At 36.0% G+C, this 15,604-nt stretch overlaps 1 protein-coding gene across 2 annotated transcripts; it reads right to left on the bottom strand.

Moving 5' to 3' along the window:
- Positions 1-9,052: 9,052 nt before the first annotated feature.
- On the bottom strand, positions 9,053-14,576 carry LOC145035024 (uncharacterized). 2 transcript variants are annotated; one of them, XR_013678282.1, is made up of 18 exons: positions 14,266-14,576; positions 13,598-13,819; positions 13,334-13,429; positions 12,311-12,363; positions 12,138-12,234; positions 11,951-12,024; positions 11,758-11,845; positions 11,563-11,673; positions 11,416-11,492; positions 11,273-11,339; positions 11,136-11,201; positions 10,898-11,005; positions 10,674-10,804; positions 10,504-10,570; positions 10,381-10,436; positions 10,038-10,202; positions 9,364-9,971; positions 9,053-9,287 (listed from the first exon to the last, which is right to left on the bottom strand). XR_013678282.1 is itself a non-coding variant. In XM_078983597.1 (17 exons), exons 1-17 carry the CDS (start codon positions 14,413-14,415, stop codon positions 9,416-9,418), a joined length of 2,184 nt encoding a protein of 727 aa, XP_078839723.1. In that variant the 5' UTR covers positions 14,416-14,576; the 3' UTR covers positions 9,053-9,415. The 2 variants fall into 2 exon arrangements, 1 of the variants encoding a protein (XP_078839723.1); XM_078983597.1 differs by having other exon boundaries at positions 9,053-9,971.
- Between the last annotated feature and the right edge of the window lie 1,028 nt (positions 14,577-15,604).

The raw sequence follows: 15,604 nt of genomic DNA, 5'->3' as shown, positions 1-15,604 counted from the left end.
TTCTTATGTTGTTTCTTGGTCTTAGAATAGACCAGTATATCATAAATAAAAACTATCACCAACCGATCCAGCAACGGTCGATACACCCTGTTCATGAGATCCATGAACATCGCTAGAGCAGTGGTGAGCCCGGATGGCATCACCACAAACTCATAGTACCCGTACTGAGTCCTGAAAGCTGTCTTCGGTATGTCCTCATCCCCAATACACATTTGATGGTATCCCGACCGGAGATCTATCTTGGAAAACCAACACACACCCTGCAACTGATCGACCTAGTCGTCAATCCTCAGTAGTGGATAACGGTTTTTCACCGTCAGTTTGTTCAGCTCCCGATAATCAATACATATCTTATGTGACCCATCCTTCTTTTTCATGAATAGGATCGAAGCTCCCCATAGGGAACTGATTGGATGGATAAACCCTTAGTCCAGTAGCTCCTAAAGCTGTGTAGATAGTTCATGCATCTCGGGCGGAGCTAACCGGTACAATGCCTTGGCTATTGGAGCGGCACCTGGCACTAAATCAATGTGAAACTCCACTTGCCTCTCCGGAGGCACTCCAGGTAATTCCTTGGGAAAGACATCCCGAAAATCCTGTACAACCGATATACTGCCCAAATCCCTCGGGGTCTCAACCCTTGTATCCGAGATATATGCCAGAAATCTCGTACATCCCTATTGTAGAAATCTCCTAGCCCTCGCAGCTGAACAAAAGTTCGGCCCCTGTGATGCCCTCTCCCCATGAATGACTAGTGCTCCCCCACTTGGAGTTCGAACTCTCGCCAACTGGTGCTCGTAATCTATCATGGCCCCGTTGGCCCCCAACCAGTCCATCCCGACAATCACCTTTAGCCTTCGCAATGGTTCGGGACTAGATCAATAAAGAACCTCTCTCCCAGCACATTCAGGAAACAGTCTTAGTACACCCTCACAGCACTCATGGTGTGGTCGTCGGCAATCTCAACCTCAAGTGGGGAATCCAAAGTCCCCAGTACATCCCGAAACTTCTTGCTGAGTGCAAGAGATACAAATGATTGGGTAGCCCCCGAATCAAACAATATGTAAGCAGACATACCATTGACCAAAAAGGTCCTTATACATAAGCACCAAGTAAACATAAGTAATGCAAATAAATTTAGAGCAGAAAAGATAAAACACGTACCAGCCACGACGTTTGGTGCTGCCCGAGCCTCCACGGTAATCAACTTAAATGCAAGACTCTTCACCGTTAGAGCATCCACCTTAACAGGGTATCCATCTATGATCCTCATGGTGGTGGGTGCAGGCACTACCACCACCCCTCCCCCTCCCTGTAACCTTGGATAATCGATCCACTTGTGGCCGGTCTGGTTATAGTGAAAACAAATCAAGCCCTTCTTGGGGAAATCCCTGATTACGTGGCTTGATTGGCCACACCCGTAGCATCTTGAATTGCCCGTCAATCAAGCTCCACTGTACGGTTTACCGCACTTAGCACACCGTCCCCAGCCCTGCTGGCCCCTACTATAAGTATCTAAGGTCTTAGGCTTTTTAGCCTGGCCTACTGCTAGCTGCGCCTGCTCAAGCTTCCGCTTAGTGCGGAAGTCCAACTCCATCTCCTGCTCACGGGCCTTCTCCACCATCTCATTCAGGGTTTTTCACCCTGTAAAACTCACAAAATTGTGGATATCATCCCTTAGCATGGAATGATACCTCGTCCTCCTCATGTTCTCATCGGTAGCATACTGTGGAATCAACAGTGCCCGCTCCCGAAACTTGGCGGTGGTCTCCACCAAAGTCTCGGTGGTCTGCAGAAGCTCATGAAACTACATCACCAGTCGTTGCACCTCAATAGATGGTGCAAACTCCAAATCAAATTGCCTAACAAACTCGGCCCATGTCATCTCAGCCATACCGGCTGCTCCCACCTAGCTGGTCACCTCTCCCCACCAATCTCAGGCCCGATTCCTCAGCATACATGAAGCAAACCCCACATTTGCCACATCAGGAAAAGAACTCGTGCACTGTGTGTTCTCTATGTCCTCCACCCAGCGTCAGCTAACAATGGGGTCCCTGACCCCAAAAAACTCTGGCACCTCACGCGCCTTGAACTCCTGAAACGAGGGAGTTCGGGCCCCGACCTGACCTGCAGCGATCTTGGATCTGAATGCCCTGAGCCTCTCCTCCATGATCTCCATCATACCTTCCTTGACCGTCCCAAAAATCATTGGGGTAGCGTCAAGGATTCCCCTTGTAACCTCTGCTGCAATAAGCTCATGCAACCTCTCGTCAATGGGCTCAGTAGTGTCACCTGACCTAGACCTAAATCCTAATCCTAATCCTGATCCTCCTTCTCCAAATGGTGTCACCACCATACTGCTCTGTAATACCATAAAACCTAATGATCAGGATGTCCATAGAGGGGATCCTCCCACACCAATCCTCCTTAGAGCTTCCAGATCTAACATTGGTTCGGGTACAGGTCATGTGCTTTCAATAGTACGGACCCAATACCACCTTCCACACCTACATGTACCTTCCCCAAGGCTCTACCTGATAACTCTAATTTGTCCCAAAACAAATCATATCTTACAGGCTACCGTATAGATCAAATTCTAGGTTATCCTAAGATTTCCTCCACCCCTATCAAACCAGAACTCAATCATAACAGATTGTCTTATGCATGCAATTTATACACAAAAAAGGATCAAATAGATTTCGAATAATAGACTGTACCCTAAGACCACAATCGAACAAGGAATATGAAATAAGGCCAAATCAATCATTCTGAGGCTATAAGACCCTAATCGTATACAATTTGAAAGCATACACATAGCAAGATTCATATGATTATTATAACTCACATATCAATATAACATGGCTAACATACTGGGGGGACTACTTACTTGGCTCAAGCGATCGCATGCATTGCACTCTCCTATTTCTTATTCTAAAAAGTTTTTAACTTTTATTATTATTATTTATTTTTATTTTTTGAAAACAATTTTACCATTTCCTTGGTTTGAGTCTTAACACACTCCAGAGTGTGCCCGAATCCCTCAAACCAAGGCTTTGATACCAACTTGTAACAACCCATTTTTTCAAATAAAATTTTCATTTTTAATAAGCCAAACATTCCCATAAAATGTGAAGTAACATTAACCACTATTTTCAAATTTCATAACATTATTATTTATTTAAAACATCATAGTGTCCCATCAAATCAAATGTCGGAGAGTGCACACCACGCCATCAAGCCTTGCCCTTGCCCTTAGGCTCGAAGTACCTGAAACAAATCAACAAACTACAAGCTAATGCTTAGTGAGTTCCCCAAAGCATACCCCCACACACAATCCATATAAACACATATCATATTAACCATAAAGCTACATATACCACATAATCCATGCATATAACATATAGGAATGACGTGGGCTTGTCCCCAAGGTCTTACTCCAGGATGTCATGGGCTCCCCATATGGTCTTACACCTAAGTGTCATGGTCTCTCCAATGGTCTTTAATAGGAAAGCCATAGGTTCTCCACATAGTCTTACATCCGGTTACCATGGGCTCTCCTATGGTCTTTAGTAGGAAAACCATAGGCTCTCCACATGGTCTTACATCCAGGTGTCATGGGCTCTCCCATGGTTTTCCATACAAGAATACAACATATAAAAGTAGCATACATCCTAGCATACAATCCATCTATCATATCTTATAATATAACTTCAGCTAGTGTACCACATATCATAGAATGGGTCGGCCTTGGTGTCTTCAACCCATTGGAATGGTGACGAGACTCACCTCTCGTGAATGCTGAACTGACAAGCTAAGATCAAATAAACCCCATGTGCTGCTCCAACTCAACAGCCCATAATCATCATGTACTTGACCTATCACAATCATGAATTACCATAATCATCCCCAAAGTCAACCCTGGTCAGCCATGGTCAAAGTCAAGGTCAACAGTCAATGTTGACCTCAACTCATCAAGTGCATCTAGCAACTCGTCGAGTTCCCGAGTAACTCCTCAACTCACCGAGTCACCTATGTAACTCGTCGAGTTCCTCAAGGTCCAGTAGACCGAAGACCCATGCAGCCTGAAAACCCCAATCCTTCACATAACTCACTTGGAAATCTTGAAAGCGGGTAAACCCTACTCAACTCGTCGAGTTTCCTAAGGGACTCGACGAGTTCCTTCAGTCTTTTTTGTGTTCAATCCTTTCCAATGAGATCCAAGGTCCCAAACTGCAGATCCAACCTCTCCTAGTCTAGTTACCATGTAAAGTTGCAAACTTTACGTGTATGCAAGGCCTCACAAGGCTAAAACACTAAACTAAGGTTCCTACAAGGTCTTAATGCATGGAAAGGGCCTATGTTGAATAAAGTGAACAACTTTATGTCATTGAAGGCCTAGAGGGACACAGATCTGGAACCATATCCTTGTGGCAAGTCCAAATTCGAAGGTGACACGCTTGTGGCACCAAAAGTGACCATTTACATCCAAGAAAATAGATCTAAGCAACTAAAGGTCAAGATAGTGACTTTATGCCTCAATATGGTCACCAATGCAAGGTAGATATCGGATCTACTGCTTCCCTCTTTGCTTTTTCTTCTTCAAACTCCAAAATCTTCACAAACACACCAAAACTCCCTCTTAAAAGCTCTCTTTCTCTCTCCAGAAGGTACAAGGCTCAAACTAGGGTTTCACTGGTTATAGGAACGATGGAAGAGGCTGCAAATGAGCCATACGTTCTTTAAATAGGGTACAAACCCCTGAAAATTAGGGTTTCTCGTTACAATGCCTACTCGTCGAGTCGAGGCCTTCCAACTCGTCTAGTTGGATCTGAATCCTGTGTCCTCATAAATGACTCTACTTGGCGATTTGGAGCTTCCCAACTCATCGAGTCCAAGCCAAAAACCCTAAGACTTGAAAATTTAAATAATACCTGGAACAGGTGTTATATATGATACATAAACCAAAATACACCAACACCGATTCCAAATCCCCCTACATAATCTGAAAGCAAAAACCTGATATTCGATTAAAATCCAAAAACCCCTACACCAGTTACAAACCAAAAACCCAAATTCCATTACCATCCAAACTTTCACAAGATACTTACTAATTAAAACAAAACCAAAAAAAGAACACCCATGAACAAAACATCAATTGGTAGTTCCACAGTTATGCATTCGCAATAGCAACCCTCTCTTCCAATCGATTCATTGATCTTATCAAACATGGAATCACCACCAATGCCCTAGCACATATAGGAGGGTCATACCATCGAAGGAACCCACATATTGTACGGTTCCATAATTACCTTCCAGGGTTACGATCCATCCATGAAGTGATCTTCATTCCCATATCTGCAAGTCACCATCTTTGAATGCGAAGCAATTGGATATTGTAAAGGGTGCAACGTGCGATGAACAGTGGAAGGGAGAAAAGAGATGATGATCGCAAATAAAGGGTTTGTCCAAAAATCAGACATGCAATCTTTCTTTTAAAGAGTGAAGGTTACAAGTGAAATGACAAAATTTCCCCTGTAATATAATATTGAAAAATGAGTTAATAGCTAAATGGTAACGAAGTGAGCAAGAAGGATTAAACATTAAAAGTTTTGAAACCATAAGGACCATCCGTGAGATTTTTTTTAATTAGGGACCAAACTTCAGATTTTGTGAAACCACAAAGACCATTTATGAAGTTAAGAGAAACGGTTTTTAACACCACCTTTAAATATATAGGGAAAAAATGCAAAAAATAGTCTCTGTGGTATGCATTTTTTTCTGAGGTTTAGTCCAAACCTCGACTTTTTTGGCTTCGTGATCCTTTTGAGCTAGTTTCATTGCAGATTTTGTCCATCGGTAAACTGAAATGACTATAATACCCTTGGCGTATTTATTTTTCATTTTTTTAAAATCTAATAGTTATTTTTTTTAATAGTTAAAAAATAAAATGACCTCTCTCTCTCTCTCTCTCTCTCTCTCTCTCTCTCTCTCTCTCTCCAAGAATCAAGTTGGTGTCATATTCTTCAACGCCACTTCTTCAAAACCCAACTTATATCATCTCCTCACCGGTCACCACCATCCCTCCTTCCAGCCACCACAAATCATCGACCAAAACCTAATCAAAAATCAAAATCACCCCACTTATTCCTGTTCCATTGCCTCCGGTAGAAAATCTACCGAACCCAGTCCACCACAACTAAACCTGCACTCTACTATCAAATCGCCGCCGGATCTACCCCCTACCGACAGATCGCCTCTTCACCCTTTCCACTCGTCGGTAAATGCTCCAACCTCCACTCTTTACTCGTCCTATTTCTACTCTCTACCGTTGCAAAATCCCTTATTCCCTTTACAAATCATGATTCTCTATTCTCTAGCCGGAGCTCTCAGGAAGGAGGAACCAGTTGGGGGGGTTTAACCCAGATGACGGTTTTAGGTAAATCAAACGTCCCAAATGCATGGAGGTAACTCGTTTCCTCCGCCACACATCCATATGCATAATTGATCTTTTTTTGTAGGATTTAGTTTTGATTTGTGGTTAAATTGAAATGTAAGGTTTTCATGTATGTATTTGAGTTGAGCATCGGTAGGGATGATTTCTTGATCCATCGGAAAACAAGTTTTTGCGATGATTTCAAATTGGTGGTGGTCAGATTTGATGGTGGCGAAAGCTACGGTGATGTTGGTATGCGATCGGGAGATTAGAGAGAGAGAGAGTGTGTGTGTGTGTGTGTATGTGTGTGTGTGAGAGAGAGAGAGAGAGAGAGAGAGACCTCTATTTTTTTAGTTATTAAAATAAATAAATAAATATTTATTTTTTAAAGATGAAAGAAAAATGAAAAATAAATACCCTAAGGGTACTATAGTCATTTCAGTTTACTGATGGACTAAATCTGTAACAAATCTAACTTAAAATGACCACGAAGCCAAAAAAATTGAGATTTGAACTAAACCTCAGAAAAAATACATATCACAAGGACCATTTTTACAGTTTTGTCAAATCTATATTACCATAACACCCTCCTCCAATGTAAGTTTATTACCTTTAATTTATTTCTAATAAAGTTAATTTCTAAAATATATGTGTTTGATTTTTATAAGATTAAATATTTTTTCGTATTTTCGCAAAATATTTATGTTTTCGCATGAACTTGTGTTGCGATATAATTTTTGAGAAATTAAATTACCTCCTACCTTTTATGCCTACAATTATTCATACCCTCTAAAATTATGATAAATTACTATTCAATTTTATTTTATTTGATATATTCATAATATAGTTTTAATGAGTTAGTTAAAAAAAATATGGAATGATGACATTTATCATAATTTTATTGTCATAATTTTATTGGGTAGGAACATTTGTAAGCATAAAAAATAAGAATCAATTTAATTTCTTATAATTTTTTAACCTAAAATGGGTATTTTTTTTTTCTAACACAAATTACAATTAAATGGTTAAACCTGTAAAAATGAAAAAATATAGTGCTCTATGTGTTATTAGCTCTTTCGTAAATCAAATAAACGTCACTAAGCTGTGCAAGCCTCTTTGATTCTTTAAAAAATACTATCATCTATACAAATCACAACAATGTTGTATCTTGATTTGGTTTCTATCATATAATTTTATTTTTGAAGGACTCCTAGTCTAAACTTGCTAACCAATTAGAATTAGTCAAGTCATTCTTGGATTTCTTCATGCCAATAAATCTCTCCTTCATAGCCAATTATAATTTGTCACACCATTCTTAAAATTTCTTTTATGCCAATAAATCTCTAAGTACCCTTAAAGTGCTCTCCATCTAGAAACAAATCACAATTACTTATCTTCTCATTTTGTAATTTAAAATGCATCATTTTATTTATTTATATATATATATATATATATATATATATATATATATATATATATATATATATATATATATATATATATATATATATATATATATATATATTAAGCGGCTTAAGTTTGGTTCAACCCGTACAAAAATCTAGCCACAAGACCTCATTCCAAAAGTCGCTAAAGCTAAAATAATTCATGAAATATCGTTTATAAGCCATTCCAAAACTTTTTGTACATTTTTCATAGATCTATATGTTTAACCACTACTAAATCGTAATTTAGGGGTGAGGACATGGTTGGATTCGGTTTTTTTACTAAATATTAATATAATAATCATTCTAAAAAAAATATATTGATACTCATTTGTGTAGTCCAATCGGTCTCAGTTTCATATCGGTCCTCAATGGCAACTTATCTGAACGTACCATTTACGTAAATTTGACACAAAAAAAAAAAAGTTTTTATGCTAGATATGAATGATGTGGCCAAGTTATGTCCTCTTTCAATATATGATAATGAATACTCAAGTTGAGATACAAGTAGTGAATAACGAGCTTCTATTGCAAGGCCATCAACTTATCAAACCACTTCTTCGAGATCACCTAGTTTCATGAGTATCAGCACCTCATGATTTAATGGCATTCAATCAGAATGTTCGAGAGTTCAAACGTATTTAGACAAAATTTCAATTTATAAAGGAACAAACTACACTTGTAATGTAATTGCCGAATAATTAATACAACTTAATATTTTAAAATGGCGGCAAGAAATATAACGTTTGATTCAATATCTTTCATCAATGGCTAAGGATGAACATCTTCCATGCGAGTAGAGATGATACAGTAAGTAAATATGAGGATTATGTGATACAGTAACATGTAGAATGGATCAAAATAGAAATAGTCGAAATATTATATTTCAATACAATTAAGATTTCTTGCATATTTTTTCGATTTAGTCTATATATCTTTGGAAATAAAAACACACACGAAATTAGTGCTTTTCTTCTTAAATATGGTTTGAAGTTTGAACTGGGCTTTTTTGGACCTATTCGGGCGGCCAAACCGGTTTTTTTCTTAATGAATTAAAAGTACGCATTTTTTGTAAAATTATTTTATTTTATTTTCTCTAAAGAGTTATATTTACATAAAATCTGAACAAGCCAGAATACCGAATTTCATTTTACAACACTAAACGAATGATGTTCTTTTGCTATATAATATATTGAAAACATTTCATTTACATATTATTCAGAACAAATGCACACTTAGCAATAATCTGAAAACTCAAAACTTTAAGCCTGACTATATATATAACAAACAAAATGAAAATAAATTTCTTTTAATATCTGATGTAAAATGTTAAGGTATACCTTGTGTATGTATGTATGTTATTCACAAGCTTTGCATTTCTTAATTACTTTCAAAGCTAGCACCCTCCCCTGCATGATATCGAAATCAACAGCGATGCTAATTAATTAACATGCATACATATCTTCAAAAGTTTTTCTAACTTACCAGGGGTAATTTTGTCATTTTTACGACAAAAAGTCCTCATCTATCAAATCATTTAGTTGGTCGACATCTCTTTCTCAATTCTTGAGGTCGTTTCTGGCATTTCCTCATTAGAGTCTAGAGACTCCAAGTCATCACCTAGCGAAAACTGAGATGTTTCACCAGATTCTTGATCTGTCAAGGGTATTTTTGGTATTTCATCGCTAGAGTCTAACGTAAGGCGTTCTTGATCACTTTTTACAGTTGGTTTTTGGTGTAAGGTTTCGTCGTCAAAGACCAAAGCGGGATTTGATGCATCTTTTTCAGTCTGATACTCAAATGTTTTTCTTTCATTGGTTGAAAAAGGAGAGTTTTCTGGGGAGGCGCCTAAGGGTATATATGGTTTTTGTCTAGGAGACTTGATCAACAATTTCTGAGCAAAAATGGATTTAAAATCCGGCATGACACGTATAGGAGGTGGAACCATAACTCCTTCAGGGCCTCCTGTTGTTGGGGTGTGTTCACCCTCGGTTACTTTCTCGATACTTAGATTTGGTCTTTTTATGATTTTGAAGTCGATTTTTAACTTTTCAATTGCTTCTAATAACTCCGTGATCACTTCAACACCTTTCCTGACAACATATGATTGGAATTAACAATCTCCTAAGGAAGGATTCACCCGATTTTATCTTTCTTACCTAGAAGGATCATCGATTGTAGTGTAGAAATGGTCTTTAATGCTTTCCACTGCATCAAAGATGTTTATAACCTTGACTTCTGCATCAAGATATTCCTGCTCAACATTTTCCCTTTTCTTGATATCTTGCAAGAACTCTTCATCTGGATCGATTATTTTCCGAAACCTACCACACACCAAAACTCTAAGGAACAATATAGTGTATTTGTTTTAAACAATTTTTCCTCCAATATACTTCTAATGGACAAAGGAAGTATATATATATATATATATATATATATATATATATATATATATATATATATATATATATATATATATATATATATATATATATAATGTACCCTTTCAAGCTCTCCTCAAGCTTCCTCACATTGGCAATAGCAGGTGGCAGTTGATCCTGATAAGTGAGATATAATTATTTACTGAATGGTTGAATATAGTCAATGTAATAAGATTCAAAGTACCTTGTAAGCAGATAAGAAACTAATAGTTGTATTTACAAAATATACTTCATGATCCTGCAATTGATCACTTCAACATGCCAGAATATATTATCATAAGCACAAAGTTAATCAGATAATAAATGATTGAATAAGAGAATTTATCTCATTCAATATTAATAAATTTGACATACTTGACCAGTTTGTCCCTTTCTTCCACATATGAGGACTGGAAAGCCCAAGTAGCTTCTAGAAAGTTAACAAATGCATGACAAGTATCCGCTTCAGCTCTATATGAAACAATTGTATTTGAGAGTTCATCCTCCTATAGTCATAATAATATCATTAATATAAGCATATCTAGATGAGTAGAAGAAAATATCCTAAATGTGATGAGTAGAAGAAAAGAAAATCTAACCTTTTCCTTTAAGAGTAGAATAAAATCATTGTTATCTTCATCAAACTGGAACCTTTCTTCCCTGGCATGTTGGAGACGAGCATATGCAACCGACAATGTGCTATTAACCTAAAATGGAAATCTAATCAGACAAAACATTGTGATAATGATTCTTAATTTTTTTTTTCTTAATGTGTATTTCAAAAAACAGATTCAAAACAATGACTTTGAGGAACTCATTGAGCAGGAAGGAGATTACCTCTCTCAATTCAGCTTCAATTTTGTCTCTTTGCTTTTCAAGCTCACTAATTTCAGCTCCCAACTCCTGAAAAATGTGCTAATCTTCAAATTAAGTTTAAAAAAAAATATAAGTAAACTTCCAAAATGCCATCAAACCTTCTCAATTTGGCTGACTTCATTGCTTCTAGCTACACGAAAAGTAAGGGCTTCGTTTTTCTCTTCCCTACCAACACATCAAGAAAAATACAGTTGTATAAATTAAATACAAAGTCAAAAGAAATGATAAAATAATTACTTACCTCTGCTCCAAAATTCGCTTTTCTGTTTTGGAGGCTGAGTTATGAAGAGATTCTACTAGAACTTTTAATATATCAACCTGTATAATAATTACACAATCATACAAAATATAATTAAATTAATCATTTAATAAACTAGATGAACCATACTTTCTGAGCATGAGTCTCTATTGTATCCCCGTATCTCAACAATTGTTTCTTCAGTAAAAGTGACTTCAATCTGCAGCACAACTGAATATGTGTAACAGGTTCTTCAATTTCCTGCATCAGAACAGGTGTGTTTTTTCACATATGGTTTCCTTCTATTAGGGTCTATTGCTTTATTGATTTCATCAACAACTTAACCATTAATGATGCAGTGTTTGTTGCCTCAGAAGAATTGCATTTCATGCTATTCAATCGTTGATGTATTTGTGAGATTTCAAAATCTATTCTGAGGGCAGATCACACAACAAAGAATAGATATAATATAAAAATTAGCTTAAAAACAAGAAACTCAGCTGATTTTTTTACAGTTTTAGACTCTTGCCTCACCTACCGTGCTATGTCACCAGTTTCTTTAAGCCCAGTGATTGCAGTTTGCGCAAACTGAAGTAATTCTTCCCTTCTTACCTGTGAAACAAGTTGTGGGGCATACAAAAGTCAACTCTGTAGATTCTCCAAAATCAAAAGTTTTGAAGTGATGATATTATTATTATTACTATTATTATTACTATTATTATTACCAGCATTTCAACATCGTAAAGTGAGAATGCTTTTGCCAGATCTTGAATATTTTTCACAACTACATCATGGACTTCCCTCCCTCCTACTAGACACAATCTACACAATATGAAGAAAAATGAGAAGATGAAAAAGAAACAAAAGAAAATAATCAGAATAATGAGAGAATTGTTACCCGAATATTTCGTGGATTAACAAAATTTCCTCCTCATTTGGTGCTCCAAGAATCTGATTCAGACAAAAGAGTGAACCTGCGGTTAAACTCCATGAATCAGCAAATACAAAACAATTGATATATAAATTCAGTGGATTAGAGACAAGCATAAAGATGGGACCTTATAATGAATTATGGGAATTTTGTATGGAAACAGTAGTAGAGCATGCAACCGAATCACTATACTTTCAAAATCGTTTCACTTAGGTCATTTGATACAAACAGTTTGACTTTCTGTAGTTATTTCATCAACATTTTGGTTTAATACAACAAAACTAAACCGTTTGCAAAAGCATTACTTAGAAATCAACAAAATACAACAATCATCCCTACACATGTGCAAACATACTTTTTAAAGTTTTCATTAATATGATAATATCTTTGCAAATGATTTAGTATTGCTGTATTCTGTTATTTTTTATTAATAAACTTTGCAAATAGTTTAGTATTGTGAGTCTGTGACATTAAACCAAAGTGTTAATCAGATGAATCAAGAAAGTCTAACAGTTTTAACTAAATGACTTAAGTGAGATTTTTTTTAAAAGTACATTGATTAGGTATGTATAAAAATAAGCAGTGACCTAAGTGGGCCAAATCAGAAAATATGTTGCTATTTTATGACCTTATCCCACATTTAAATTAGCATGATTTAGAATTTGTAAAAGACTGATGGCATAGTCGCATAGATTGACCATATAATTAAACAAATCAAGGAATTTGTAGTTCCACTCCATAGCTTCAGCTACCAAAATTAAGGGACTTTTGGGTGTTTTTCTTGTATTTTGTTAAAATTATGATGTGAAAGTTTTCTAAGAACATGAAGGCACCACAAGAAGCCTTCTCTAAAACCATCATTGAATTGTCTAATTAAAAGTGCATCATGAATGAACACAATAAAGAGAAAAAGATAAACCATACATTTCATCAATAAACTGTACATAAAAACAAATAACAGTTGGTTGTTTTTCATGGACTTATACTTACCATAGACACTGTCATGCCTTCAAGAGCTTGACTCTGAAGAAAAACATCACGGAAATTCATAGGTGAGCTACCAAGATCAGGGTCATAATATAGAATCTGTTAAAAGAGGAAAGAAATAAAATGATAGATATGTCCATCAAGAAAATAAACTGTTCTGGTAAAAAAAATCTAACATACAAAATGACACAAATACACGCCTGAATGCAGTGGTAACACAATGAAAACTATAGGATATCAGAAACTGGATCCTCTTTTCTCACTTACCATAGTTGATTTTCCAGGAGTAACATTCTTATCGCTTGGTGAACTAGGATCCTCAGAACTTTTCCCATCAATCTCAACAAGACTTCCATCTAGTTTTTCAAATTCTCTTAGAGAAACTAACCACCTTCTTAGCAACTGAACTCTATCTTCCCGTTTACAAGAAACAGAAGCTTCTTCAAGCCTTCTAGCTGCTTCACTAAAGCTTTTCATGTTCCGAGAAGCCTGATTTTTGATAATGAACAGTGTTATATCCTTTCATGAAGTGATCATTCAAACTATTGGGGGAAAATATATCTAGACATAATACAATTTTTATGAGCACCAACTATCAATAGCCACAATGTAAAGTTGTAGAACGTTTAACTCAAGTGCTTTCATGGTGCTTAGAATGATGCCTAGAGGATTATCAGATGTTAGAATCGAATTGCATCTACTTTCCAGAAATTCTATTCAAACGCAACCGTTAAGATGCCTATTACAACAATCAGATTCACGCAGTTCGTTTATTAATAGAGATTTGGAGTTGCTTACGCCTGAATATAAAAAATATTATATTCCCCTGAATTTTTATGTTTCTATGAAAAAGGTATATTTACATATAAGAAACACAACAAATTCATTCCAGCATGCACGAGTGTCTAAGGAAGAGGAAATAGGTCAGTAGGTACAATGCGATCTTGAAAAATTCTGGCGGCACCGGAAACAGAATAGCCGGCGTGTTGGACGAAGGAATCGGCGTAAGTACGGACAGCGGCTTTTAATATGGCGCCGCCGGGTACTTCGGCAGCTTTGTTCATCGCCGATCTTATCCATGACATCAACACAACCTTCTACCACCTCAATCAAAATGCGAAGGAGAAAATACTGCAATTTTGGTGGATTAACAGGAGGATGACGGAAGAGAATGGCGGAATTTCTTTTGTCGATTAAAAAACGGGAAAAATGTTTTGGGAATTTTGTTTAACGTTTTGTACGTTCGTACGGCTCGTTTGCCTTCAATTTCGGTTTCATTTTATTAATTTACCGATTTGCCACTCCCCATTACCAACGTCCAACGGCCGGGCCATTCAAAACTCGGAAAATATGGGATCATGGGATCACAAAGATAAAACGTATTTTATATTTTTTTTTCATAAAACCGACTGATTCTCGTTCGTAGGCTATAGAGTACAATAAATAGGCTAGACCCGAATACAACAGTGGGCCGATCCAATAGAAGACCTATGGGTATACATATGCTCTAGTAGTTTGGGCTAGAGGAAAACGTTTAAATTGGAATAAAAATATTTGAATAAAAAGGACATATGTGACATATATATAACACTAGTGAATTCGGTTACATGTTTTAATATTTAAATAGATGGAATATTCAATTAAATGTAACGATTAATTTTTATCAAATAATTAAATACAGTTTATAATATTTTATGGGTCTAATTAATATAAAAAGTGTGTATTTGAAATCAAATTAATTAAGGGTGTTAAATGTTATAAGTAGCAATTAGGTCTTCTTAAACATCAAAATAACATATTTACCTAACTTAATTTCTTAATATTATATTTATCATTTATAATCTTCAGAATATCATATTTTCCCAAAAAAAAATTGTAATATTTTTAATAGTTTATAATCATTTTTATATTTTAGAATTATTATAACAATTAAAAATTTTAACCATATTATTCATACATCTATAAAAATGAAACTTTTATTTTTAAATTGTTGGAATGTTGCGCTTTTGACAAACAAAACTTTTTCATCTTCAATCCTCTACATGGAATGTATGTCTTGATTGGTTTAGCTTTTGTTCTTATCGAATATTGTCATGTTGGAGATGAAGGATAGTTTATATATTATTATTGGTATTTTGATGTTTAAGAATGGTATACATGATATTCTAATATTTAAGAAGAGCACATATGATATTTTGATGTTTAAGGATATATAAGATAGTTTAAAATTTTATGAAGTGTAAATAAGATATTTAGAAATTAAGTTTGGTAAAT

The sequence above is a fragment of the Lactuca saligna genome, chromosome 1 (assembly GCF_052625555.1).
Source record: "Lactuca saligna cultivar CGN05327 chromosome 1, ASM5262555v1, whole genome shotgun sequence".
Taxonomy (NCBI): Eukaryota; Viridiplantae; Streptophyta; class Magnoliopsida; order Asterales; family Asteraceae; genus Lactuca; species Lactuca saligna.
This window is presented reverse-complemented; position numbering and strand designations above follow the sequence as displayed.

Coding starts and splice junctions, on each gene's coding strand:
- LOC145035024 (XM_078983597.1), bottom strand. CDS start 14,415: ATGTCATGGATAAGATCGGCGATGAACAAAGCTGCCGAAGTACCCGGC. Junction 13,820..14,265: donor GAATTTTTCAAGATCGCATT/GTACCTACTGAC, acceptor ATCAAAAATCAG/GCTTCTCGGAACATGAAAAG. Junction 12,364..13,333: donor AAGGCATGACAGTGTCTATG/GTAAGTATAAGT, acceptor TGTCTGAATCAG/ATTCTTGGAGCACCAAATGA.